This window comes from Phaenicophaeus curvirostris, chromosome 8 (genome assembly GCF_032191515.1).
Source record: "Phaenicophaeus curvirostris isolate KB17595 chromosome 8, BPBGC_Pcur_1.0, whole genome shotgun sequence".
In the NCBI taxonomy this organism is placed as follows: Eukaryota; Metazoa; Chordata; class Aves; order Cuculiformes; family Cuculidae; genus Phaenicophaeus; species Phaenicophaeus curvirostris.
Window position 1 is genome coordinate 19,013,447 of NC_091399.1, and position 24,051 is coordinate 19,037,497.

Here is a 24,051-nt window from a genome sequence, read left to right on the forward strand (position 1 = left end):
CTGTGAGGAGCAAGGGAGCATGTGGGGCTGGAATTAGGGATGCAGGGAGCTCTGTGAGGGGCAAGGGAGCACATGGGGCTGGAATTGGGGATGCAGGGAGCTCTGTGAGGGGCAAGGGAGCACATGGGGCTGGAATTAGGGATGCAGGGAGCTCTGTGAGGAGCAAGGGAGCACGTGGGACAGAGCAAGGAGACCCCATGCCTGGGATTAGGGGCAGAGGGGTCTCTCTGAGGGGCAGAGAATCCCCATGCCCGGGTTTAGGGCTGCAGGGATTTCTGTGAGGGGCAGGGAGCCTATGGGGCAGAGCAGGGAATCCCCCTCCCCGCATTTAGGGCTGCAGGGGTCTCTGTGAAGGGCAGAGAGCCCATGGAGTATTGGAATCATCAGGCAGCAATTTAGGGGTAGAGGCATCTCTGTGCAGTAGCAGGATTTCTACAGAACAGACCCTAGGGCAGGAGCTTAGGGGTGCTCTAAACTCTGGGGATAAAATGCTTGCAGTGGGCATGATCCCATGGGGACACTCAGCAGATGCCAGAGGAGCCACAATCTTAGCTGGGACATCGGTTACCAAAGGACAGCAGCTCCAGGGGTGCAGGCAGGGAAATATGGGAGGGTTGGTAGGCAGTGGCTGTTGGTGAACCTGCCCTTTCCCCTCAACAGCTTTTGGTTGTTGAGTGGTGTAAAAAGTCTTTGACCTGTGTTGGAGCAGATGTGGTATGAGTTGTTTTCTGCTTGCTCATGTTTCCCCTTTAGTGCAGACATGTCAAAGCAAGGGGACCTTATGGAGTTGCTGAAGAAGGAGGTGAGGTCGCTGCTTATTACTGATAAAGAGGGTTTAACCCCAGCACAGCTGGAGAGGGACTACATGGCCATGATCGGCAAACCTCTCCCTCTACGTGACCTGGGCTTCCAGTCAACCTTGGAGCTGGTGGCAAAAATGCCTGACGTTGTCAGAATCTGTCCTCAGGAGAAAGGCACGTTTATCCTCAAAGGTGAGGTTTTATTTCCGTAAAAGTGGAGGAGTTGTTTGGAACCTCATACTGGTATGAAGCGATGCTCTAAAACCAGGAGGTGCAGAATGAATTGCCAGAGCTGTAGGTCACATATCTCTGTTACTCTTTTTCTCATATAGCTCTGTTTAATTTTTTTGCCGTTGATATTTCTTACTGTGTCTTAATCTGCCTTTTTGTACTTTTCTCCTCTTTCCTCCTGGAAAATAACAGAGGCTTCCAGTTCTTTTTGTACATTTTGCACTCTGCTCTTGGTTTAGAAACTGCAGTAACGTTTCTATAGGAAGTTCAGTCTGTATTAAAGAACTTTTATCATTTTCCCAACAAAACTTGCAGCAGGTGAGTTTCCTTTTGTGATCCTGTATCCAAGAATTGGGCCCACCTTTCTGCTTGGATCTGGATTTATAGGGATGAGGGTGCAGGTTGGTTCTTGGCTGTTTAATCTGGTTCATTTCAGTTCACAAAGGGAGAGTAAAAGTGGTTACCCTGTTGGAAATGCGATTTAGTGTGATTGGTTTTGAAAGACACGCCTGCTTCTGAAGAGGGTGGGGAGAATAGGAAAGAGGAGGACCTTTGCTTGTATAAAGCTTTCAATAGTTTGCTGTCTTGGTAATCGAATAATTTCTTTCTTTCTTTCTTTGGTAGCCATTGCAGATGAGACCACCAAAGGTATTGCAAAACTGGTTGCCAGGCAGGAGAAAAGTGCTAAGTCACGAAAGAATGATGCTGTGAAGGCACGTGCTGCTTTTCCCTCTAGGAACACAAAGTGTCTCCCTCGCAAAGCCAGTGCTCCCGTGCTGCCAGCGGCTGTGAAGGCTGAGCTGCAGGATCTGCTGAGTTCCTCACCACTTCTGCTCGGGAACTTTGAGAGGGCCTATCGCAGACGCTTTGGCCGGCTGTTCCAGTATAGGCGATATGGATTTGTCTCTATGTTTCAAGTGCTTGAAAGTGTGTCTGATATCATTGTTGTTGAGCAGACAAAAGCAGGTTCCTTGCTGACCCTGAGGAAGTACCTGGAAGGTGAGACAGCGAAGGAAGAGGTGCCGCAAGGTGGGGCGCAGGAAGAAGAGGTGGCACAAAAAGAGGTGCCAGAAGGTGAGGGAGGGTATTATTTAACTGGAAGTATATAGCTGCCAAGCAGCTGTGTTTCAAGTGATGTTGCTGCCTTTCCAGTAGCTGTCGTAGTCCTGGTTTCCCTAAGCTTTAGTGCAGAAGGGCTGCGAGGTACTGGAGAAGCAGCTGTTACAAGGGTGTTGTTGTGGTAGCAGAGAGCTTAACTGGAAGTTTTCTACAGTTTGCCACTGTTTTTCAGTGTGAGGTGAAAGAAGGGATGTTAAGCCCCTTTCTGAATGCGTGTATAGGACTGGAATTTCTAGTAATTCCAGGCAACAGGTAATAAAACTAGAAGGATCTCTGGCACGTCGGCTCCGCAGGCTGGTAAAGCCTTCCAGGTGCGCTTTTTCAGGCTGAAGCACTAATCTGAAAGGCATAGCTATACTGCTTCTCTGAAGAAGAGCCTGTAGATATCCTCAGCGTTCCCCTAACAACTATGAGAGAAAGCAGAGGATTGCATAAGGTTCCTGCCAAATGCCTGACTTTTCTTAGCATCATTCTAGCAATTTATTTAGCCCTTGGCATGCTTGCAAGAGCAAGTGTGTTTTATTTTGCTTTAATTTATTAGTACAGCGAAGGATGCCTCTCAAGCAAATCCCCATGACTGTGGGCGCTACAAGAGATGAGGAAAATGGCACTAGTACTTGTACGCTTTCATGGCCAGGTGTATTCTCCTTCTGCTTAATATGTAAATAAAGAATAACAACTAAATTGTCTTTACAGCTGCACCTGCAATTGAGATGCCTCCTTTGGAACCCATCCATGAGGCAAAGTGGTTTCACCTGCCAGCAGAAGAGAAGTCAGAGCCGGTGGAAGGACAAGCACTAGATATGGGTGATGTCCTCAAACAAGTAAGTGGCAGGATGAGTGATCTGTAGCTTTGTCATGTCTTTGTCCAGGGGGTGATAATTTTTTTCACTGCTTTTGTTTTTGCTTGGTTTGTATTGTTGATGCGCTGTTGCTTCCAAAACAAAATTGTACCTAGTTTAGATGAGGCTGGAGGTGACCGGAGTCATACTGACCTGATATATAACTCTATGTGCCCTCCAGCCTAGGTCTTTTTCTTGTCTCTTTCTGGTCTTGAGATCTCTGTTGGAGATCATCCAAAGCCAGTAAAGCATAATCTTGTTCCCTAATAAGAGTGGAGACAATTCTTTTTGTGTTCTTAATAAGCCTTCTTCTGAGAGTAGCTGTGTGGCATTTCCCCTGCTACAGTAGGCTGGGTTTAAGTGTCAAGCAGCTACGTGGCAGAGCTGAGGAATGGTCCTTGGAGACCTCAGTCCTGTTGTTGCCACTCTGCTCTTTGGTTGGACTTGGAAGTTTTGTTGCTGTTGTGGTTTAGCAATGTAGTTTTAGAAAGGGATGGAGAAATACGGAGGCTCTGACCTGCCAGACCTGCTTGGGAGAATTTCTTTGTGCCCTCTCTTTTTTTTTTTTCCTCTTTTGAGCATCTTTAGGCCTTTGTTTTCTCAGGAAAATTCTCCTGCTGCGAATTATTTCCTCTGCCAAGCTCATCTGGTGGTTCTACACAACTGTACAGTTGGAGTACATAGACAGGGAAAGGGTTGCAGGGATTCTTTCTGAATTTGGTGTGCTGTTCACTTAATGAACTTGAAAGCTTAGGGCTATGAGTTGGACTTTCTGCGGTGTTTCAAGAAACATACCCTTTAGAAAACTTTGGCAGGCTCTTCTGATAAGACCTTGTTGTCTGGTGTGATGAAGGCCGTGGGGAATTTCCCTAGATCAAACAAAGTCTGCATGTGGGAAGGGTAGAAAAGGGAGAGAGATGGTCCATGTAGCCCCATTTTTTTCTTCTTATGTGTCGCAAAGGGCATCTGTTTAAAGATTCTAGCAGGGCGAGTCTTGGAATGTGTTTGTACAACTCGTGTTTGTCATGAAGCACCAGTTTTGCTGGTTTGTTTTAAAAGTGCCCTAGAGAGGAGGAAAGTGAGCTGGAATGTGTTTGGGTAGGCAATGAACCAAGATTTCAAGATGCTGCAAAGTCGAGAGGAAAGATGCGACCTGATTCCTGGCCTGCTGTAAGGTATGGAAGTATCTGGTGATGAGATGCCAATAGCGGAAGCGTTGTAAGGGACAAATGAGGGACAAGGGCCGAGTGAATCTGCTCGGCCCTGAGAAGGGTCAAATATATAGAGCTGCTGCTCTTGGCAGCTTTTTCTTGCCGTGCTGAGCAGAAGGAAAGTTGTCATCCACACCACTCTTGGCAGCTGCCACTCTGGCTTAAGGCAAGGAGTTAGCCAGTCTTACGAGCCGTGCCTCTTCTAGGGCTAGTTTTACAGTGTGTTCAGTTGTTTACCTTTTTCTTATAATTTTCTTGCTATTTTGTGAAGGTGTTTTTTAAGTAGACATTTCTACGTCTTTCAAAGAAATGTCTGTTGTCTCTGCCAACATGTGAACTACGTGATAAACATCATGTGTGCCCGTAACAGTCTGACATGAGGAGCTTTCATGGAGCAAAGCTGTCCCTTGGCAATATCACTGTTCACTGGCACTTCTGGGAGGAAATCCATGAAATGTAAGGGGATTTTAGAGGTGCTGCTGCTGCTCAGGCAAGAATTCCCTCAGGTACTCTTTAACTGAAAAATGTTAACTGCCTGGTTAACTCAATGTTTTAGTCAAAGTTTTTAACAAAAAGAATTCAAGGGTGTTCTTCCTCGCTCAGTCTGCAGGAGAGACTCTAATCTGCTTTTTTAAAAAACGGTTCGAAGGGCTAGTATTGTCTCTCGGTTGAATGTAGCCGTGTAAGCAGTGGGGTGTGCTGGAAGACAAATTTCCTGTAAGTTGCCTGGTGTGTGATGCAGTGGTAACTCGTAGCATATTCACAATGAGTAAAATTGGAATAGTTTTGACTTCTGGACGCTGGAGGAGTGCTGTTTGTTGGCACAAACCGAATCTCTGGAGGCAGTGAAAGTGGCTGATGTCTGATTAAGGTTTCCATCCACGCTAGTTCAAGTGGAATAAAGTTTACAGCAGTTAAAGAATTATGCAGAATTGCAAGCTGTGCCAAGAACTGATGTACAAATTTGCCTAGAATGAGAAAAGAATAGGATTTGTAGCGTTTGTATGTTTTTATCTTTTGGGAAATAGCTCTGGTGTGTGTGAGATGCATTTGTGCCTTCTGTGACTTGAATTGTTTTCAGATAGTTTTTCTACTTCAGTCATGTGCTCTTTCATGGGGACAGAACATAGAAACAGCATCTTTGGGGTAAAATCCAACAAGCAGGTGGGTTTTTTTGGTGCGAGTTTTTGATTTTTTTTTTTCTCTTTATCAATAGCCATTCAATATCTTTGTCTGAATACATAACATGTCATCAGTTCCTCTTCTTTATTCCTTGAAGGAATATGAGGAAGGTATTTTTGTTGCACCCCTCTTTACAATGGAGGGAGGAAAGAAATAAGGAAGATAGAGGGTGTGAAAATAGATGTTAGGATCCCAGGGACAGTTTTAATCCAAGTTTGCGCAATTTGTTGGGATTCTCTGATCTTCGGTAATTCATGGGTTCCCAGGAAAGCAGAACTATTTTTTTACCTTAATGCAGAGGCCAGTTATGGGTGTTCAGGGCATAGCAAAACTTCTGAGTGCTACTTTCCTCTTGTCCCCTTGTAGTGTCAAGATTTAGATTTGAAGCTGTCAATCTTCAATCTGGCAACGACTCCAGAAATTCCCCCTGATGCTGTTCAGGACAGAAGCCTTTGCAGTTTACCACCATTGGAGCGCTTGTGTTTGGTGGGAGTCTTTGTGGAATGTATAATCTCTCCTAGCCAGTTCTACATCCAAGTGTGCCACGCAGAAACATCCGATAAACTCCAGGATATGATGTTTGAGATGAGGTGAGGACGTGCTATGCTGATCCTGTGCTATTACCTGGGTATTTGCACTGAGGGAACGGGGCACCCAGCTGTTTGTTACGGTCACTACAGGCTTGACTTCTTGATATGGAGATGCCAGTGCCATACTAAAACACATAATCATAATGCTTACCCATTCCTTTTATCTAGCAAGCAGTAAGTATCGCTAATAGCAATTGATGGTATTTTGGCTGTGTCCTAGACAGTCTTAAACTTTAAAAGCCTGGAAAAGTTGTGGAAAGGAACTTCAGGGTTCCTTTGTCCCTCTGTATTGTTGACATTGCTATTGCTAATGTGCTCGGTTAAGGCTTTTACTTCCATCTCCAGCACTTACCAAAAGCAACCGGTAATAAGCCTTAGTCATATCTATATTTGAAAGCAAAACCCCATCAGTGGGTTTGTCTGTCAGGTACGTTGTGCGTTTGGGACTCTTCCACTACGCTGCAGTTGCTGCTAGTCGTGTGCCAAAGTAAATACTGGATGTCCGTGGGGCAAACGTGTGATCGCAGGCTGCAGACAGGTACTGTGTGTGTAAGCCAGGACTCCGGAACCTGGGTCGTAAGAAGCCCTGTGCCAAGTCAGGGTAATGTTAAAAGTGAACGACTAGAATGGCTGTATTTAGTTGCTGATTAGTGCCCATTAGTTAACTTTTTGTTGGACCCCAAGAATACAATTTAAATGTTAACAGTTTAGGTTTGTGTATTTGTTGTCACTTGGTTTAAGTAGAACAGAAACATAAACTATCTATTAAAACAACTCCTGAAAATCCGTCTCATGGAGGCTTTGAAAAGCCAGGATTCTTCTGAATCCTGAAGTGTATTTCTGTTTATTCATCTCCTGCGTCCTACCAAGCACAGTTTTTCATTGTGATCTCTTGCAGACACTGTTACTTGAGTAAACTTGTTTCTGATCGTTATGTCATGCCTGAGTCATCAGTACGTCCTGGACAGCTTTGCTGTGTAACAGTCTCAAAATGGTGGTACCGCGTTATCATCCACCGCGTGATCAATGATCAAGAAGTAGAAGTGTTCTATGCAGATTACGGAAACCTGGGAATCGTCCAAAGGTCTCGCCTGAGGTTCCTCAAGTAAGTAAATGGCACATGGGTGACAGAATTGCAGAATAGTTGAGGTTGGAAGTGACCTCTGGAGGACGTCCTGTCCAGCTTCTCTGGGCTCTCTAGAGCAGGCTGCACAGGACCATGCCCAGAAGGCTTTTGACTATCTCCCAGGATGGAGACTCCGTGACCTCTCCAGGCAGCCTGTTCTCTTGCTTGGTCACCCTCATGGTAAAAGCGCTACTTCCCATTGGTCAGAGCCCAGCGTGTACTGCTGCGTGGCAGTACCCTCCCCAAGGACAGGATTTTGTTGAACTTCACAAGGTTCCTGTCTGCCCCTTTTCTCTGTCCTGCCGAGGTCCCTCTGGATGGCAGCATGACCCTCTGGTGTATCAGCTGCTCCTCCCAGTTTGAGATCATCAGCAGACTTGCTGTAGGTAGACTTTGCCCCACCATCCAGATAATTAATGAGGATGTTGAGCACTGTTGGACCTAGTATTGACTCTTGAGGTTCGCTGCTAGTTCCTGGCCTCCAGCAGAGCTGTACAAAGCGGTGCAACACTGATCGCCATGCTCTGGGCCTGTCCCTTGGTCCAGTTCTTTGTCTACCTTGCTGTCTGCACACCCAGTCCCCGTGCTTCACTGGGTTCTCTATGAGGACCTTACAGGACATGGTGTCAAAAGCCTGACAGAAGCCAAGGTGTACAACACCCACTGCTCTCCCCTCACCTGCCAGGCCAGTCGTTTCATCATAGCAAGTTGGCAGGTTACTCAAGTGTGACTTGGGGAATCCATGCTGACTCTTCCCAGTTACCTTCTTGTCCTTCATTTGCCTGGAAATGGTTCTCGGGATTAGCTGTTCCATCGCCTTCCCAGGGATGAGGGTGAGGCTGCTGGGCCTGTCACTCTCCAGGAAGACATCCCACCACGCAGGTTTCCTAGAAAGTGTCTATTTGGATTTTTTTTTCCCGTAACAGTGCCTTGCAGGTACTTCCTTGCTTACATGTTAATGCGTGAGGTGACGTTAAGAACAAGATCTGCGGTGCAAATCACTCCAAGCCCTTTGCTTATCATCCCTGTGGGCTAAAGCCTTTCCTCTTCCTTCATTCACTCTTGCCTCTTTCTGTCACTTTCGAGCAAGCTCCCTAATCCTCTTCCCTGAGTTTTGTGAATGGACGTAAACGTCTCTTGAACAGACATCCTCCCAGTTGGGAGCATTTGTGGTGTCAGAGGTGCTCGTTCTCCTCTGTAATTCAGTACCTTTCCCATATTTGCTTCTGCCCTCTCATTTGCCTCTATTCGTGCCTGGCCATAGGCATTCTGTGTTTCAAAAGTGATTTTTCTCTGTCCATAACTTTCTAATCAAAAGAGGTTATGAGGAGAGGATGCTTGGGAAAGGGAAGGCGTAAGGGACCAGTTGTTATTGCTATTTTTGCTGTGCCCCTTCTCTGGGTATGGAGTGTTTTCCAAAGCTGCTGTCAGGCTTTATTCATAAGCACAAAATGCAATATGTGCCTCTCTATTCCTAAGCTGATCTTAAAACCCAGAAGAGGAGGAAGTTCTGCTCTTCTGCCTGGATTTGCTCCTTTACTCCTGTAACGGGTTTTTTTTTTTGCATTGTAGGTGGTGCTACTTGAAGCTCCCTGCTCAGGCCATCCCGTGTTCCTTGGCGTGGGTAAAACCCGTGGGGGTACGTGTTCACATGCAGTTTTCTTTGACGTATGCATGATAGCCATCAAGTCGAGGTTGGCTTTTTCTCCTGACAAGGGTAAACATTTGGAATAATTTGGGTCCTGCTGATGTTTACGGCAGGACTGCTGCTGTTATGTTCAGCGGAGTGTGACTGCCTAAGTGTCTGTCTCTGCAGGTGATTGCTCTTCCGCTGTCTGTTTTCCTTCCAGTCAGAGTTTTCTTGCTCATACTGTTGCAGAAACAGATAGCTGCCGTTAAGCAAATGAACAGACTTGTTTCTTCCCCTGCCGGTAGTTCTCCCTGGTCCTTCTGAAGTCTTGGTAGCTCCAGGCCTCTGTTTTAAATCTGTCTTCTCTGACAGAGCTTTCTTTGAGTGAGTTGGTTTGATGCAATCAGCATAGCCAAAGGATTATAGAGGTCATAGAAAAAGTTCCTCTGTGCTGAGAAGCCTCTTGGTCAAGACACCTGAGAAATACAGTCTCTGAAGGAAAGCACATGAGCACATTTGATTCTTCTGCGTTTTAAAGACATTATTTTAAAAAAGTTATTTCCTCTGTTTTTTGAGGGTTAAAGAATCACAATTTTGTTTGCAGTGAAGCTTAGCAGTTTCCAAAACCTGACACTTTTAAAGTCTCTAATTATTGATTCCAGAAATTAAAAAAGAAAAGCACAACAATATTTTAGGCAGTTGTGATAAAAATGAGCGGTGAACACCATTGAACTGTGTTTGAAAACAGACATTTAGGGTGAAAGGGCTTCCCAGTGTGCCTAGCACTGCGGCCTTGGGGTAGTTTGATTTACTTCAGTGCTGGGAAGCTTGTCTGCCTGACTTCCCTGTATTTGTCCCTAGCCTCGCCTGGCTTCACTGCCTTCTTGACAAGTACTCACAAGGACAAATCTCGGGCATTGGATGTTGATCTGTTTATAGTAACTTAACATTCTTGTTTCTTCTTCAGGGTTCATGGTCCAACGATGCGATTCTCCTATTCAAGAAGCTGTGTGATTCCAAGCTACTTGTGGGCATCGTGGATGAATATGTGAATGGCATTTGTCATCTCTTCCTGTGTGACACAACCACTAAGGACGATATCTACTTCCACACTGTCTTGAGCAGTAGGGGATGTGCTGACGTCTGTGGGAAGAACGTTCCTTCCCAGGTCAGGAGGGAGGCCCATCAGTGATGGGCCCATCAGTGTTGCCTGAATGTCTCAGCTCAGTTTCAGCAAGAACTCTGTGGATATGAAAACATTTAGAAAGGTGCTGCAACAGTTTTATATCTCAGCAGAAAGTCAGGCTTTGCAGCCCAGAGTGCTTGTATCTGTTGTTTCGTTTAGTAGATGCAGAATGTGTATTTTGGCAGGATTAAATCCAATAATTGTATTTTTGCATGTGTATGTTCCATTTTGCGGGTAGGGGGCTATTGCTGGGTGATTTTATTGCTGGAGGGAGTTCATTTTCTTAGTAAGACAAGTTCTACAAGAATTCAGAGTTAACTTGTGGGTGGTGTGCTTCTTTGTAAAACCCGTTAGAGTTCTTTTTATTCTTTATGGTGGTTACAACTTACTTTTCTTGACTCTGCTGTTGGGGTTTTATTTGTTCGTAGGGATTTGAGGAAGTGAATCCTTCAGCCTTGTATCTTGAGCCCAGCAGAAAGCAGGAGAATGCTGAACCAGTGGAGCCACACCTTCGCTTGCAGCAGGAATCTTTGAACATAAATAGTGACATAGCAAGCTCGAAGCTGGATGAGGATGAACTGTGGGAACAGGTGAGAGTTTGGCTGCGGTGTGACTATCGTTCAGTGGAATTGGCTCCAGGGATCAGTAGATGTGTTGGCTTAGTCCTATGCAATTTCTTGTGGAGTGGTTTTTTTCCTTTGCTTTTGTAAAAAGCAAGCAGAACCGTGACATAACAACAATTACACGTGGACCATAAATACGTCTGTCGCTGCTTGTCCTCTGATCCCTTTGCAGACTTCAGGGAGTCTGTGCTCAGTGAGTTCTCCAACCTTCCATACGCACCATCGTTTTTGAGTTAGAGGGAGAATGGACTCCAAGAACTCAGACCAGTACCAGATTCCTGAGATCAGTTTGACTTAGCACTTTCATAGTTTGCACCCCAGGAGCCAAGAGGTGGTGCGGTCTCCTCTAGTGTCTCTGGGGTTTGGCAAAGGATGTGTAATAACTCGGGGTGTCGTTTACGTGTGGGAAAAGACCAGAAGAACTAGTGATGTCTTGTTTGCCTTAAGGGTCTTGCTCATTTTAAACTTATCTGAAAGGAATCCATTTGCAGTCTTGATTGTTACAGGGGTTAAAGTTGTACACGACTAGAGTTTTTTTTTAAAAGTTAACTCTAAAAGCGACCGATACCCTGGTCTGGATACTGCTGTACACCTTTGATTTCAGAGAAGGTTGAAGAGAGGAGCCCTTTGCTATTATTTAATGGATGGAAAAAAATGATGAACAGAGGGGTTAAGCAGGGAGTAAAAACCAGGTCTTGAGTGCAGTCTAGCACGGTACCGTTAGAAACACCAGGGGTATTTTTTACAGGTCACTCTCTCTACTTTTGTGTTATTTAAATTGTAGTATTTTCATGACACATTTTACTACTGACGCCAAGTAACTGTCGGCTGTTGAAATGTTCAGCAGTGGGCCAGCTCCAGGGCTGTTTTTCTGACATTCCTCTGAAACGTAAAAAAGTAAGAGTTACTGTAATGTTGGTAACTTGTAAAGCAGTCATTTTAGCCAGGTTTTATTTTAGCCAGCTGTGTGTCTGGGCTAGGGAAACTATAAGCTGCACGTGTTGGATATTGGTGGGCTTGCACTGTCAATACATCATCTGAACTGAAGGTCCCAAACATCGTCTTTATGTGGGAGAAATGAATGTGACCGAGACTCTGCAAATCTGAGTTTATTGTGATTTTTATGGTAAAATCTGGTTAAGTGCAGCAAGATCCATGTGTGTAAATGTCAGACAGAGCTGGCAATTTGGAGACTAGAGGAATGTAAGTGCATTCAGGTTTTCTTCTGTTTTGAAGGGTCTTAGAATCCTTTTCCAGGAACAGTAATCCTCTCTTTTCTGCTATTCTGTTTAGTTGCTCGAAACGATTCCTCTCCTCCTTGGTGCATCACTGATGTCACCATCAGTACCAACTATAATAATTGCTCAAAATGTTTAGAACTGGGATGAAATATGTCTAGTCTGACTCTTGGTACTGCTCGGCTAGCGTTTTCTGGGAACTCCTCTTTGGCAGTGGGGAACTCCCTTTGTGTTGTCCAATCCTAGATTTGCCTTGTCAGGATTAACTCGAACCCCTCCTCTGCCCTTAAGTGCAGAATGGCTGGATGCTGAGTTGTCTCAGCTGTGCTGTGTGAGGACACTTCTCCATGGTGAAATTCCTCAGAAGGCCGCAAGCAATAACGAGAAAAGATTGCTCAAATAAAACTGTCCTTTCCAAGTGATAAGTTTTACTGTGGAGTACAGAAATTAAAGTGGGAGTCAGTACCTTTCCTTGCTTTGTCCGTCTCCTTGGCAGTGGCACCTCTCTGCTGAGGAGGAGTTAGAGGAGGATGTGTGGCCAGCTTTGGATGAAGCCAGTGTCCAAAGAACAACGGATGGAGACCCTGAACCTGCACAGGAGGATACAAAAGAAAGTCCTCCAGAGCTCATCACAGAGGCTAAGGTGAGAGCCCTGAGCAGAGCTATTGCAGTTGAGGAGGGTTATTCTTGGTTTTAGGTTGTGTGAATTGCTTTGACCTGTGGTTTTGTTGTTTTTTTTTTTAAAGTGACTGGCAATGAAGTAACAACTGGCTGTTAGCATGGCCTCAGGGCTGTGTTTTCCTCATTACTGTTGTTTCTGGTGTTATGGGTGATCCACTAGTGCTCTGCTGGTGCATTGAGGTGTGGTGGGAACCAGACTACTCTTCTTTCTCTTTCATTCACAGTCCTGAGGGTTACTGGGAGTCATTGTGGGGTTTTCCTGGATCGCTCAGAGATCCCCCCTGGGTTAAGGGGGATGGGTTTGAGAGGGTGGCATTTTGGGCTGTGCTTTGAGGCATTGTGTGGCACCAGTAACACAACTTTACTGCTTAAATAGTGGTTAATGATGAGTCTGGCCGGGCCTGCAGCATGGCCTTTGGCCTACACTCTCCTTTGGGTTCAGCAGGGAGCCAGTGTCACTCAGGGTTTGTTGAGTCACAGAAGGCGTTATAGAGCTGGAAATGGGAGTGTGCCTGCAAGGTTTTGGATAACCGCAGCTCCTTACCCATCTGGAGATTGAGAGTGACTGAGACAAAGCGCTTTGTAGAAGGATGAGGGGGAAGTTGGCTCTCAGATAGTCTAAAGCAGAGCTGGAAGAACTGGTGGCACTGGGAGATGTTACCTGAAGGGGATGGAGGGAAAGCAAGCTGGAAAGGGACCTTGGGAGAAGGAGAGAGGAGGAAAACCTCTCCTAGGAAGTGTGGGGAGAAAGTACAATGAGGTGAGATGAGAAGTGGGCAGATGAGCAGATAGCAATAGGGTCCTTGTGAGCTGACTTAAGTACTTCCCCACAAGTATTAAACGGCGAGTTCCAAAGCATAGGGATTTGCTAACTGGACCAGAGAAGGCCTGGCTACTCCCTGCTCCTCACAACATTCTCTAGGGTATTTGCTCTCATCTGCCTCTTGTGTGCTAACAGACAGTTTTAGCGTCCACCCTTGCACCCTGTCTGTTTCTGCTTTGCTGTGGAGTGGCAGTGATGCTGCCTATCCCAGTGAGGATAGCATGGGTGGCAAGAGGAGATGATAGTCATCTTTTACATCTGTTTGGTTCTTTTTTTTTTTTTTTTTTAAATTCTTGTCCTAACAGCTTTTATTTTTACTGCATGTCAGGTGGGGATTTTACAGTGGGCCTGGTGGGTATCAAGCAGAGTCCGGTTGGTTAATTGGATTCACCTCTCATCCAAGTTATTCTGTATCGGTGTCCTATCAGCACAGAATTTCTGCTGCCCAGCCGTGTAGCTCTCCGTGCTGCTTCAGGAGCACCTTGTGGTCCCCTGGGGAGGCCAGTTTATGTTGTTTAAATCCTTTTTTTGTGAAAACAATTGTTTTGTTGTGGGCTAATCCTCTGAACACACTTCCACCAAAGTGTGAAGCACCTTTGAATGGCGATTCACCCCTTGTGAGGATGGATGGCTCTCTTCTGCTGCCTTGACAACAGAAGAAGCCTAGAGAGCAAGTACCGGATTTTTGAACAGCCGTAGTTGGGCAAGGGGAATAGTTGCTTGTCTGTTGTTTCGCTATTTTTCTCGTCCGGGCTGCATTAACAAATACAAACATTGGCTGTATTACCTGTCTGTGGCCGAAAGGTGGGTAATCATCCCTGGAACTTGCTTAATTTGAGCAAAAATGCAGAGCGACGCCCTCTGACTCTGTTCCTGCTCCCTTGCAGAAACTCCCTCTGCTGCCATAATTTGTTCTGTGTGGGGGTGCCGAGAGGTGAGCCAGCTGTTCGCTCTTTGCTGAGACATGGTGATTTGTATCTCGTAATAATGTGTCCCTCTTTCCAGCTTGCTGTGCAGGAGAGCTGCCCTTTGGCCAAAGTTGTTAGTAATTACTGGTGTTTTGTTTTTAAATTATCCAGTTGCTCTCCTTCCAATTGAGAGAGGATACAGACCAGGGCAGCCGATGAACCGAATGTACTAATCATGCCTTCTCATGAGTTCTTGATATACCTTTGCAGACACGTCCCTCTCTTGAAGAGTCCTCAATACCAGTTGTCTTAGTCAAGCCAGTGGAAGACATTTATACCTACTCCAGGCAACCGAGAGGAATGAGCCAAGATGACCCTGATCAGACAGAAAGATTTCCCAACGAGGCCCAATGTCTTGCTCTGCATCCCGCTGTTCTACTTATGGCAGCGCCATTTATGCTGGACGACCATAACAGTACGAATAGATTTGTCAGTAAACTTTGAACACAGCAGAAAACTGAGCAGCCTGTAACTGTGCTGCGACTCTTGCAGTCGCTGTTGGGCATCTTGGGACTAGTGCTGCTGTTTTGCTAGAACAGGTGAAAATGTTGGTGTTCCTGTGGGGTGGAGATACGACGATAGTAAATAACCAGATGCAATGCATCGGTTTGGTCTTTCGTGGGAACAAGTGCATTGAGGGTTATTTCTCTGATTTTTGCTGTCTTTTCTAGACTTTAGGCTGTTTTCGTGCGGAAGTCTGTTTCTCCATGCTAGCCTGTGTTCATTTCATACTGAATCTCTGACTGCCAGAGGTAAGGGACAAAAGCAGTTTTTTAACTTTGTAAGGTCCCTGTGTGGGTGTTCATCTTCCAAATGATGAAAGGATCCACCAACCTGTATGAGCTTTGCCCATTTTACAAGGCCAGTTGACTTGCCAAAGGCGGCGCCTGTTGTTTGTGCCTTGGAACGGATCTGTCTGCGCTCTCTGTGGAGTGGAGGCCTGGTTCTCTGGGCAGAAGCTACTCAATTCACATCTGACTTCCCACCTCGGGGAAACAGATGGGAAATCAGATGTGGATTGAATAGCAGCACTGGGAGGAGAGGGAGAGAGGCTCTCAGATTATACTGTGTTGGGCTCACCGAAGAGATGTGCAGTAGAAAGCCCTCTTGCCGTGACCCGGTAAGGTCTAGGCAAAAGGGACATCAGTCTAAAGTGGAGCTCTGAGAGTTGCCATTGTTGATGCCGTCTTTCTTTTCTGTGTTCCTCCTTATGCAGGGAAAGAGGAAGTGAGGAACAAAGGCTTGCCTAGAAGTCCTGAGGCTGGCCTGTGCGGTGCCAGTGGGCTGTGTGACCAAGCGCCGTCTCTGAAACTGCTTGTCCCTCCTGTCACACTAGCTGCCTTGTTCCCAGCTGCTCGCTTAGCCACTTGCGGTTCCTACTTGCAGTGGTTCCCTGGCCTGAGAAAGAACTTGAGAAGAGGGGAAGAAGCTGGAGCAACTGCCAAGGAAGGCTGCCTGGAGTAGCAAAAGCCACCTGTATGACCACGCTGTTATTTTCTTTGTTCAGAAATGTTTAATGTTTCAGGAAAACAGTTTGATTTGGTACTGATTTATTGCTCTTGGTTGTTGTTCTGAAGCACTGCATTAGAGTGTGACGTTGTGCTATATATCTTCTAAGTTTAGGAGAGGGAAGTGGACTACCTATCCCTCACTCCCTCAGTGCACAAGCAGTTTTGATGTTGTGTGGGGAAATGGTTTTTTGATTTTTGACTTCACGGATGCTTCACACACTCCTTGCTCTTAGGAGAGGTGGTTGTATCCCAGCTGCGGCCTCAGTCCATGGTGATGCTGAGAACTTGCCAAAGGAAATCTCCTTCCCCGAGAGAAGGATGCTCTGAATTGTTGATGGATCAGGATGCCACACATACGAAGCATCGGGAATCCCGTGGTACAGATATTGAATGAGATCTATAAAGAATCCAGTAAGAAAAGGCTTGAAGCTTGACATTGGCCATGTTTTCGTAGCTCTTTGCCTGTGGCAAGAAATCCTCTTGGGCCTGAGTTTATTAATGCAGAGACAAGTTGTGGAAAGAGATGTGCCCTGGCTGCGAATGCTGACATTCAGCTGCTTTGCTGCTGCCTGGACTGTTCTTCAGGGCTTCAGGGGCCGCTCTGCCCACCCACAAATGTGCCAGAGGTGTGTTTTGCTGCTGAGCCCCAAGAAAGGCTCAAGGTGGGATTTAACATGAACGCTGAAACAGTTAAAAGCCCAGCATGAGTAGTTTATTGATGGTAAAAAAAAATGCAGAGAGAATCTGGGGCTTATTAGGTGGGAAAGCTAGTGAAGAAGATGGGAGCAGAGAGGTGGGGAGCTATGGCTTGAGCAGGCAGGGGCTGTACAACCCTGTGGGGAGGTTTCTGGCTTCAGACTGGGGGCTTGTCTCACACGTTTGTCATCCAGCGAAGGGAGCGGATGAAAGGGAGCTGAGCTTGCTCGGAGCACCGGGCGATGGGGTGTTTGTCCCAACAGCACCCTTTCTGCTGCAGCACGTGAGAGCTGGGGCTGGGCTGGGGTGTCCCAAGGAGACCCCTGTGTCCTCCCCTGCTTGTCCCCGCTGCTGCCGTGTCCCTGCTGGGCTCCACAGCTCGGCTCCCTGCAGCATAGAACTCTTCTGTGGGGGACGAGGAGCTGAAAAGACTGCTGGGTGGGCAGCAGCCCTGTTCCCAGCTGGGGTTGCCTCCATCCCCGTGCCCTGCCTGGGATGGAGTGGGTCCTGCAGCTGCCTGGAAGTGTAGCTGGGGGCTTTTGGGGACGGCTTCCACTGCTGCTCAGCATGGGATGTCCCAGGAAATTGGGAATGGGGAGATTCTGTCAGGGTCTGGAAGACAGGGTGCGTGGGCACCAGGGGCTTCTATGTGCAGCAAGGGAGCAGCCAGCAAGTGTTAAGCAGCATCGGGACATTCCCTGTGACTTGGGAGCACCCTAACCTGCCAGTCTGGGAGGGAGGAAGCATATTCTGGGCTGTTAGCACTGCACATCACTCTTCTTGCACACTCCTGGGTACCTGTTGGAGGCGGGCGCAGGGCTCTGCTGTGCTCCCATGTACCTTTCCTGGTGCTTCACTTGCCAGGATAGCATGTTTTCCTGCAAGCTTTTGCCATTCACGTGTCTGCGAGTGCTTGAATAGTTTTCCACACCCTTTCAATCAAGAGAAAAGGTGCATGAGGAACTGAGCCTTAACCCTGAGCCTGGACCCCCTCAGCACCTGAGAGACAGAAAACCCACCTGGAGCTGCTCCCTGCTCCAGGGTGGCCTGGGCTGATCTTCCCAGCTATGTGGTGCCGTCTCCCTTCTCAGAGCATCTCAGCTCACATTTCTCATGCCTCGCAGGTCCCTGTTTGTACATTTGTTGCTTAAGGCACTGGAAAAAGAGGAAGGTGCCTCAGGGACTGTAAAGTGATGCTGCATTTGTGTCCCTGCTCCAGGGCGTTCCCAGGCTGGTGCTGAGCAGTGGGGAAAGGAGAGGTGTCTGTGCCAGGTCAAACGCTGTGGCATTGAGGTGAACCTGAGCAAGCTGTGAAGTTTGGAGGGGCCCAACCCCCCCCTCCAAGACGTGTCTGATGAGAAGGGAAACGTTCTGCCCTGCAACCACCCTGTCTCTGGAGCTGTCAGGCCCTGGACGGGCCGGGGTGCACCCCCGTCCTCTTCCACGGAGAATCTCTGTGGGGAGCTGGAGGCCCTTTCACTGGAGCGCCCCGCGTCGGTGCCCCTTGCCCTGCTCTGCTGAAGGAGAACAGCTTGGGGTGGGGAGCTGCTGTCCTTCGCTGCTCCTTTGCCCTGGTTTCCTCCCTCCCCATAGCTATAGGGCAGCCGTGCTGCTGGCAGGGGTCATCACCTGGGGCTCCCTGGGGGAGAGGACCAAAATGTTTAGAGCAAATTAAAAATTGAAAAGCGGCGCAGCTCTGCAGCTCTCCCTAAAAGCTGGGGTTAAGGAAAATGCTGGCGAGGTGTGTGCTCCAGGGACCCGCTAATGGATGGTGTGTTGGGTCCAGGGTCAGCACTGCCAGGAGGAGGGAGCTGGGGTGGTGAGAAGCAGGTGCTGGTGTTGCCCTGGTGGAAATGTGGGTTTCCCTTGGCTGGGCCCACACACGTGAGAGCAGAGCCGGACCTGGAGCAGGCTGAGAAGGACCCTGGTGCCCCTCAGAGTATGTGTGGGTCTGGAAAGGGTGAGGAGCGATGCTCTGGGCAGGGATTTAATTTTCAGGGAGTTATGGAAGAGTTTCTCCTGGTGTCTGTTAGCCTGACCGTAGTTGTAATTGGGTGCTCTGAGTTTTAAATGGGCTGTCAGGAAGCATTTGTCTGGCTGAGAGGAGGCTGGAAAGCGACAGCTCGTTTTGGATGAACCAAGCGCTGTGGTGGCAGCCAAACCCCTTCTGCCCTGCGCCCTGGTGCGCAGCCGGGCTCGGCAGGAGCTGAGGTTGGGTCACTCGTGCCGCAGGCCAGCAGGGATCCCAGGCTGGCCCCATGGTGGCCGCAGCCGCCCGGGCGCTGCTGTTGTGCCTGCTGCTACCTCAGCCCGGCTGAGATTTTCCAGATCAGTGCTTCACCCCATCCCCTCTCCACCCTTCTGCTCTCTTGGGTGGAGCTGCGCTTTGCAAAGTGGGGTTCAATTCAGCATGTCATTTTGGCTTAAAACCCAAAATTGAGTGCTTCTGACCCCCAAAACCTTTCTTTCTTTATTTTTAGATGTTTTTTCACATGGAAATTGAATCTTTTCTGGGTTTAGGGAGGATAACAGTGCACTCAACCCTGTATCAGATTATTTCACATGACCCATGAGTAAATGCTTTTCTTTCCTCTGACCTGGAAGGATTTCTTTCTTTTTCCATTTGGAAAAATAAAGGGAAAAGCCAGTTCTCTGTACAGGTCACTGCAAAACAAGGTCTGGAGCTGGAGCTCTTTTCAGCCAGGGCCAAAACCCATCAGCTCTTCCCACCGCTCCCGAACACACGCACCGGTCTCTGGAGTGGCTTTCTCTTTCTTGTATTAAAAAGCTCTGCTTTCCCCTGCATTTTGCGGGGAACAAACGGCTGCCAGGTGGGAGAGCAGCCTCCAGACACCGAGTTCCAGGTGAGCAGGGATGGGGACAGCACTTGTGCCTTGCTGGCTTTTCAGGGGGTAATTTATTGGCCCCAGGACGGTTTGCATAAGCTGAACACCACTTCATCTCTGCAAAAGCTTCTTGCATTAGGTTTGGGGGAGAGGCTGATATATTCCTGCTTGTGGGAAGGAGGATGCAGGAGACCTGGAGCAGCAATGCTGGAGCATCCCTCGGGTTGGAAATGGGCCAGCGCAGCCTTTAAGTTGAACCAGGGCTGTTCTCTGGGGCAGATGGGGCTTGGTGTCAGCTGTAAAGGTCTGTGTACATCCTGTTCCACAAAAATAGATGCCGCGGATGTCCTCCAGAGCACCCGCTCACATCCGACTAAGTCGTCCCATCTCTGTCTCAGACCTGCCTGCTTGGGTGTCGTTTCCAGCGTCGGTGGCACCGCTCCGAGCGCAGCACCCGGGTGACGGAAGAGGGGTCCTTGTGGGCGCCCTGCGATGCCTTCAGCTCCCAGGCAGAGGTAGGAAGGGGCGAGCAGCGCATTCTGTGGGCAGGTCTGCATCTTTGGGGCAGCAGAAGCGCCAAGCCATGGAGACAAGTTGGAATTGGGGCTGTTGCTGGGGAAACCCTTCACCAGTGCTGCCGGGGCAGGGAGATTGGCTCCTTCTGGTTGGCAGGACAAGCGTGGAGGGCATGGGGCGGGTGAGGATTCCCCCAGTTCCTGCCACCCTCGCCCTGTGCGTGTGCTCCCACCCCTCCCCGTTGCCAGAAGGTTTCTTTTCTGGTTCAGCTCTTCCAAGGCAGAAGCTGATTGCAGAGGGGTTGCGATCTCACTTGTGCTTTTAATCCCACGGCTGTCAAGCTCCATTAGGAGGTTTGGCATCATCTCGCTACCTCTGGGGCCGGGGCTGCCGCTTGCCCAGCCTGAAATGAGGACAAGCCTGGGCTATGCTGGAGCAGGCAGGGATGCTTTTAGGGGCCATCGCTCTCCCCGCTGCCCTCCCCAGCAATCCCAGCCCTCCGAGGGGCTGCAAGGAGGTGGGAGACCACCTCGTTCTGGGGGCCTGGTCACTGTGGGAACCAGGTGGAGAGGAGCTGGAGTGGCAACTAAGGGGCATTCCCTAGACATTAAGGATGAGGAGGCTGAGGGGAGACCTCATTGCTCTCTCCAACTCCCTGAAAGGAGGTTGTGGAGAGGAGGGAGCTGGGCTCTTCTCCCAAGGGACAGGGGACAGGACGAGAGGGAATGGCCTCAAGCTCCGCCAGGGGAGGTTCAGGCTGGACATCAGGAAAAAATTTTTCCCAGAAAGGGTCATTGGTCCCTGGCAGAGGCTGCCCAGGGAGGTGGTTGAGTCCCCTTCCCTGGAGGGTTTTAAGGGACGGGTGGACGAGGTGCTAGGGGACATGGGTTAGTGTTTGATGGGAATGGTTGGACTCCATGATCTGGTGGGTCTCCTCCAACCTGGTGATTCTATGATTCTATGTTTGGAAACCTTTTGGCACTGCAGCCTCAGCCGGTGCTCTTCTCCACGCCAGGAGCTCTGCTGCGTTTTCATAACCCATTCATGACCTTCCCCCTGGTCCTGTCGCAGCGTGTGCGGCTGTGTCCATGCTGCGTGCAACCAGGCATCCCTCTCTGCGCTCACGGGGCCTGTGCCGGTAAAGCAGCTGGAGAAAGTGGCTGCGGGCAGGCGTGGTGGGAAGGGGAGCTCATAGGTCAGGATCTGGGCTGAGCATCCTTCCCAGCCTGGCAAAACGGGCCGCACAGCTTGACAGGGGAGGGGAATGGGCTGTCGCTCATCCCCACCCCAAGCACCGATGTCCCATCAATCACCTCCTGGAATTTCTAGGGTGCCTGCGCTCTGGGCATACGTGCTGAGGAGGTTTAGGGCTGCCCTAAGACCAGCCTAGTTCCTCATTGCTCTCCTGAGCTTGTTCACAGCAGTTTCACAGCCCCGTCTGCCCACGGGCTTGCAGCTACCTGAGAAGGAGCTGGTCTATGATAAGAGCATGAAGAAGGGGAAAAAAAAAGGTGGGGCTGGGACTCAGGGATTCTGGTGTCAGTCAGGTTAGCACCTCTGCACCCCCTGCCCCTCTCTGGTGGCTCCTGAGCTTTTCTCTACCCAGAACACAAACTTGGCTTCATCCCCATGGGTTTGTTCCATGTCGCATGGACAGCCTGAGGCTGATCCTGGGGAGGATGCTCTGGCCGAACCACAGAGTGTGTGTTACCTGAGCCTGGAGGAGTGGCAGCGTACACGTGGGAAGATCACGCTTGGCTGGAAGGAGTTAACTTTCTGCTTTGTCCTTTCTTCCCTCTCCCCTGAGCATCACCCAAACCCCCTGGGAGCAAGGGGCTGTGGGGCTTCTTCCCACACCAGGTGTTGGCTCCGCTTAGAGCCACATGAACCTCAAGTCCCGCAGGGCATGTTTTTCCCTCTGAACCCAACGCCGCGCTGTGGCCACAGCGATCGATGAGCCCAAGCCAAGCAGGGCTGCAGCTCCTCAGACAGAGATACCTCTCTGCCAATCGATGCCCACGCTGCCCGAGGGAGTCCCTGGCTCACACGACAGCCGCCCCACGTTGCCTTTCCCCTCACCAGGGGCTCTTGCACGGGCACCGGAGCAGAGTGAAACCCCCAAGGGCTCATTTTCCTTTCTGAAGAGCCCTGGGTTGCTTGCACGATGCAGCGTTTCCTTCCCAGCTCCAGAAAAAGTTGTTTACTACATCAAATTTTTAGGCTTCACGTTGGTGGGAGGGTGGAAGGAAAGGGGAGCTTGTGGCAGCTGGTGATGGGGAGAGCGATAGCTCTTTCCCTCGTGTTCACCAAGGAAAATCTTGCTGCCTACAGGTGCTGGGTGATGGGGGGTGAAAAGCAATGGGGTTTTTGCCAGGTTTTCCATAGGTGCTGCCATTCTCAGAGCAGTCCCAGTGGATACAGCTGGAGGTTTTGCCTCAAATGTTGCCCCTTTTTACCCTAAACTTGTCCAGACCCCCTGGGAGGAAGCCTGCTTGTCCCCCAGTGCGACACGGGACGGTTCCACTGTATCTTGATTATCTTGGGGTAAGGTAAAATGCATCCCCAGCCACCGGCAGAGCTTAGGAGCACGTGGATATGCTCCGCATTGCCCTTTTGGCTCTAAGCAAGGAAAATAACCACGACAAATGGGGAGCAGCCAATGGCTCCTTAACTGGGCACTTAAAAATCACTGCACAGGGTGGAAAAAAAATCTCCTCTGACTGCTCCAAATGTGACTTATTTAAGTGTCTCATAAATCAGAAATAGCAGCCCTGGTCCAGAGCTGGGAGAGCCTCCTGTGACACAGATGCATGGGCACAGGTGATCCCTGGCTGCATTGCATGGAAAATGAGGTGAGGTCAGGGCTGCTGGGCAGCTCTTCCTGAATGTTTCTTGTCCCCATGACTTGGCTTATTTCCAGAAAGCAGGGTGCTTTCCAGGTGCCTTGCTCTGCATGTGCTGCTGCTCACACTGCCAGCAGCTGCGAGGGCCCTTTGGTGCTGGCGACGTGCAAGGCTTGTGCACCCCAAGGGCTGCACGGATTTCCCCTCGATGACCTCAAGTGCTGTGTCTTGATCCCCTCAGGCTCTCTCGCTTCTTCCCATGGACCAGGGATGGGGTTACTGAGGCAGCTCCAGGAGGGAAGCTGAAATGGCTCTTGCTCCTGCAGTGATGCTCTGCACTGGTTTAATACTGCACTGCTGCCTAATTGCAGTCCGGAGCTGGAAACCCCCACCCAGGGAACATTTCGTAGAATCATAGAATACTTTGGGTTGGCAGGGACCTCAAAGATCGTCTAGTTCCAACCCCCATGCCCTGGGCAGGGACATCCCACTGGATCAGGCTGCCCAAGCCCCATCCAGCCTGGCCTTGGACACCTCCAGGGATGGGGCAGCCACAGCTTCCCTGGGCAACCTGGGCCAGGGCCTCAGCACCCTCATGGTGAAGAAATTCCTCCTTCTGTCTAGTCTAAATCTGCCCCTTTCTAGTTTATCCCCATTGCCCCTTGTCCTGTCACCACAAGCCTTTGTGAACAGCCCCTCCCCAGCTTTCTTGGAGCCCCTTCAGGTACTGGAAGGTCACTATAAGGTCTCCTCAGAGCCTTCTCTTCTCCCATCTGAACAAGCCCAACTCTCTCAGTTTGTCCTCAGATGAGAGATTCTCCAGCCCTCAGATCATCTCTGTAGCCTCCTCTGGACCCGTTCCAACAGCTCCATCTCCTTCTTACATTGATTTGTCACATCTCTGGATGTAAAATACACGAGGGCTGAGCCTTAATGACATTTATCTTTGGGAAGGAGACAGCGTAACTCTTGCCTAACGACGTTACGTGAGGCTCTTTCTGCCTCTCTTCCAGCACAGACGATGCCAGCGCTGCAGGTAGCCCCGTGTCTGCCCGCTGTGCGGCGTGGGCTGCCCTGGCCCTTGCCACCCAGGGCTGAGCTCCCAGGAGGTCACATGTGATAGAGAAGGATTCTTTTTTGGAGGATGTGGCCTCGCTTGGCCAACTCCTGGGGGAAAACGGAAAGGGTCACTGGGCACTGGCAGAGGCTGCCCAGGGAGGGGGTTGAGTCACCTTCCCTGGAGGGGTTTAAGGGACGGGTGGACGAGGTGCTGAGGGACGTGGGTTAGTGTTTGATGGGAATGGTTGGACTCGATGACCCGGTGGGTCCCTTCCAGCCTGGTGATTTGATGATTCTATGATAAAGGGGTGTGCAGGTGCTGTGGCAGGT

At 49.3% G+C, this 24,051-nt stretch overlaps 1 protein-coding gene across 1 annotated transcript; it reads left to right on the plus strand.

The window, feature by feature from the left end:
- The first annotated feature begins 682 nt into the window (after positions 1–682).
- Positions 683–16,260, plus strand: TDRD5 (tudor domain containing 5). Its single transcript, XM_069862076.1, has 12 exons — positions 683–992; positions 1,656–2,105; positions 2,847–2,974; positions 5,752–5,975; positions 6,874–7,080; positions 8,674–8,740; positions 9,699–9,899; positions 10,346–10,513; positions 12,275–12,421; positions 14,461–14,665; positions 14,922–15,002; positions 15,467–16,260. The coding sequence occupies exons 1-12, from the start codon at positions 710–712 to the stop codon at positions 15,712–15,714; spliced, it is 2,409 nt and encodes an 802-aa protein (XP_069718177.1). The 5' UTR covers positions 683–709; the 3' UTR covers positions 15,715–16,260.
- Positions 16,261–24,051: the final 7,791 nt, after the last annotated feature.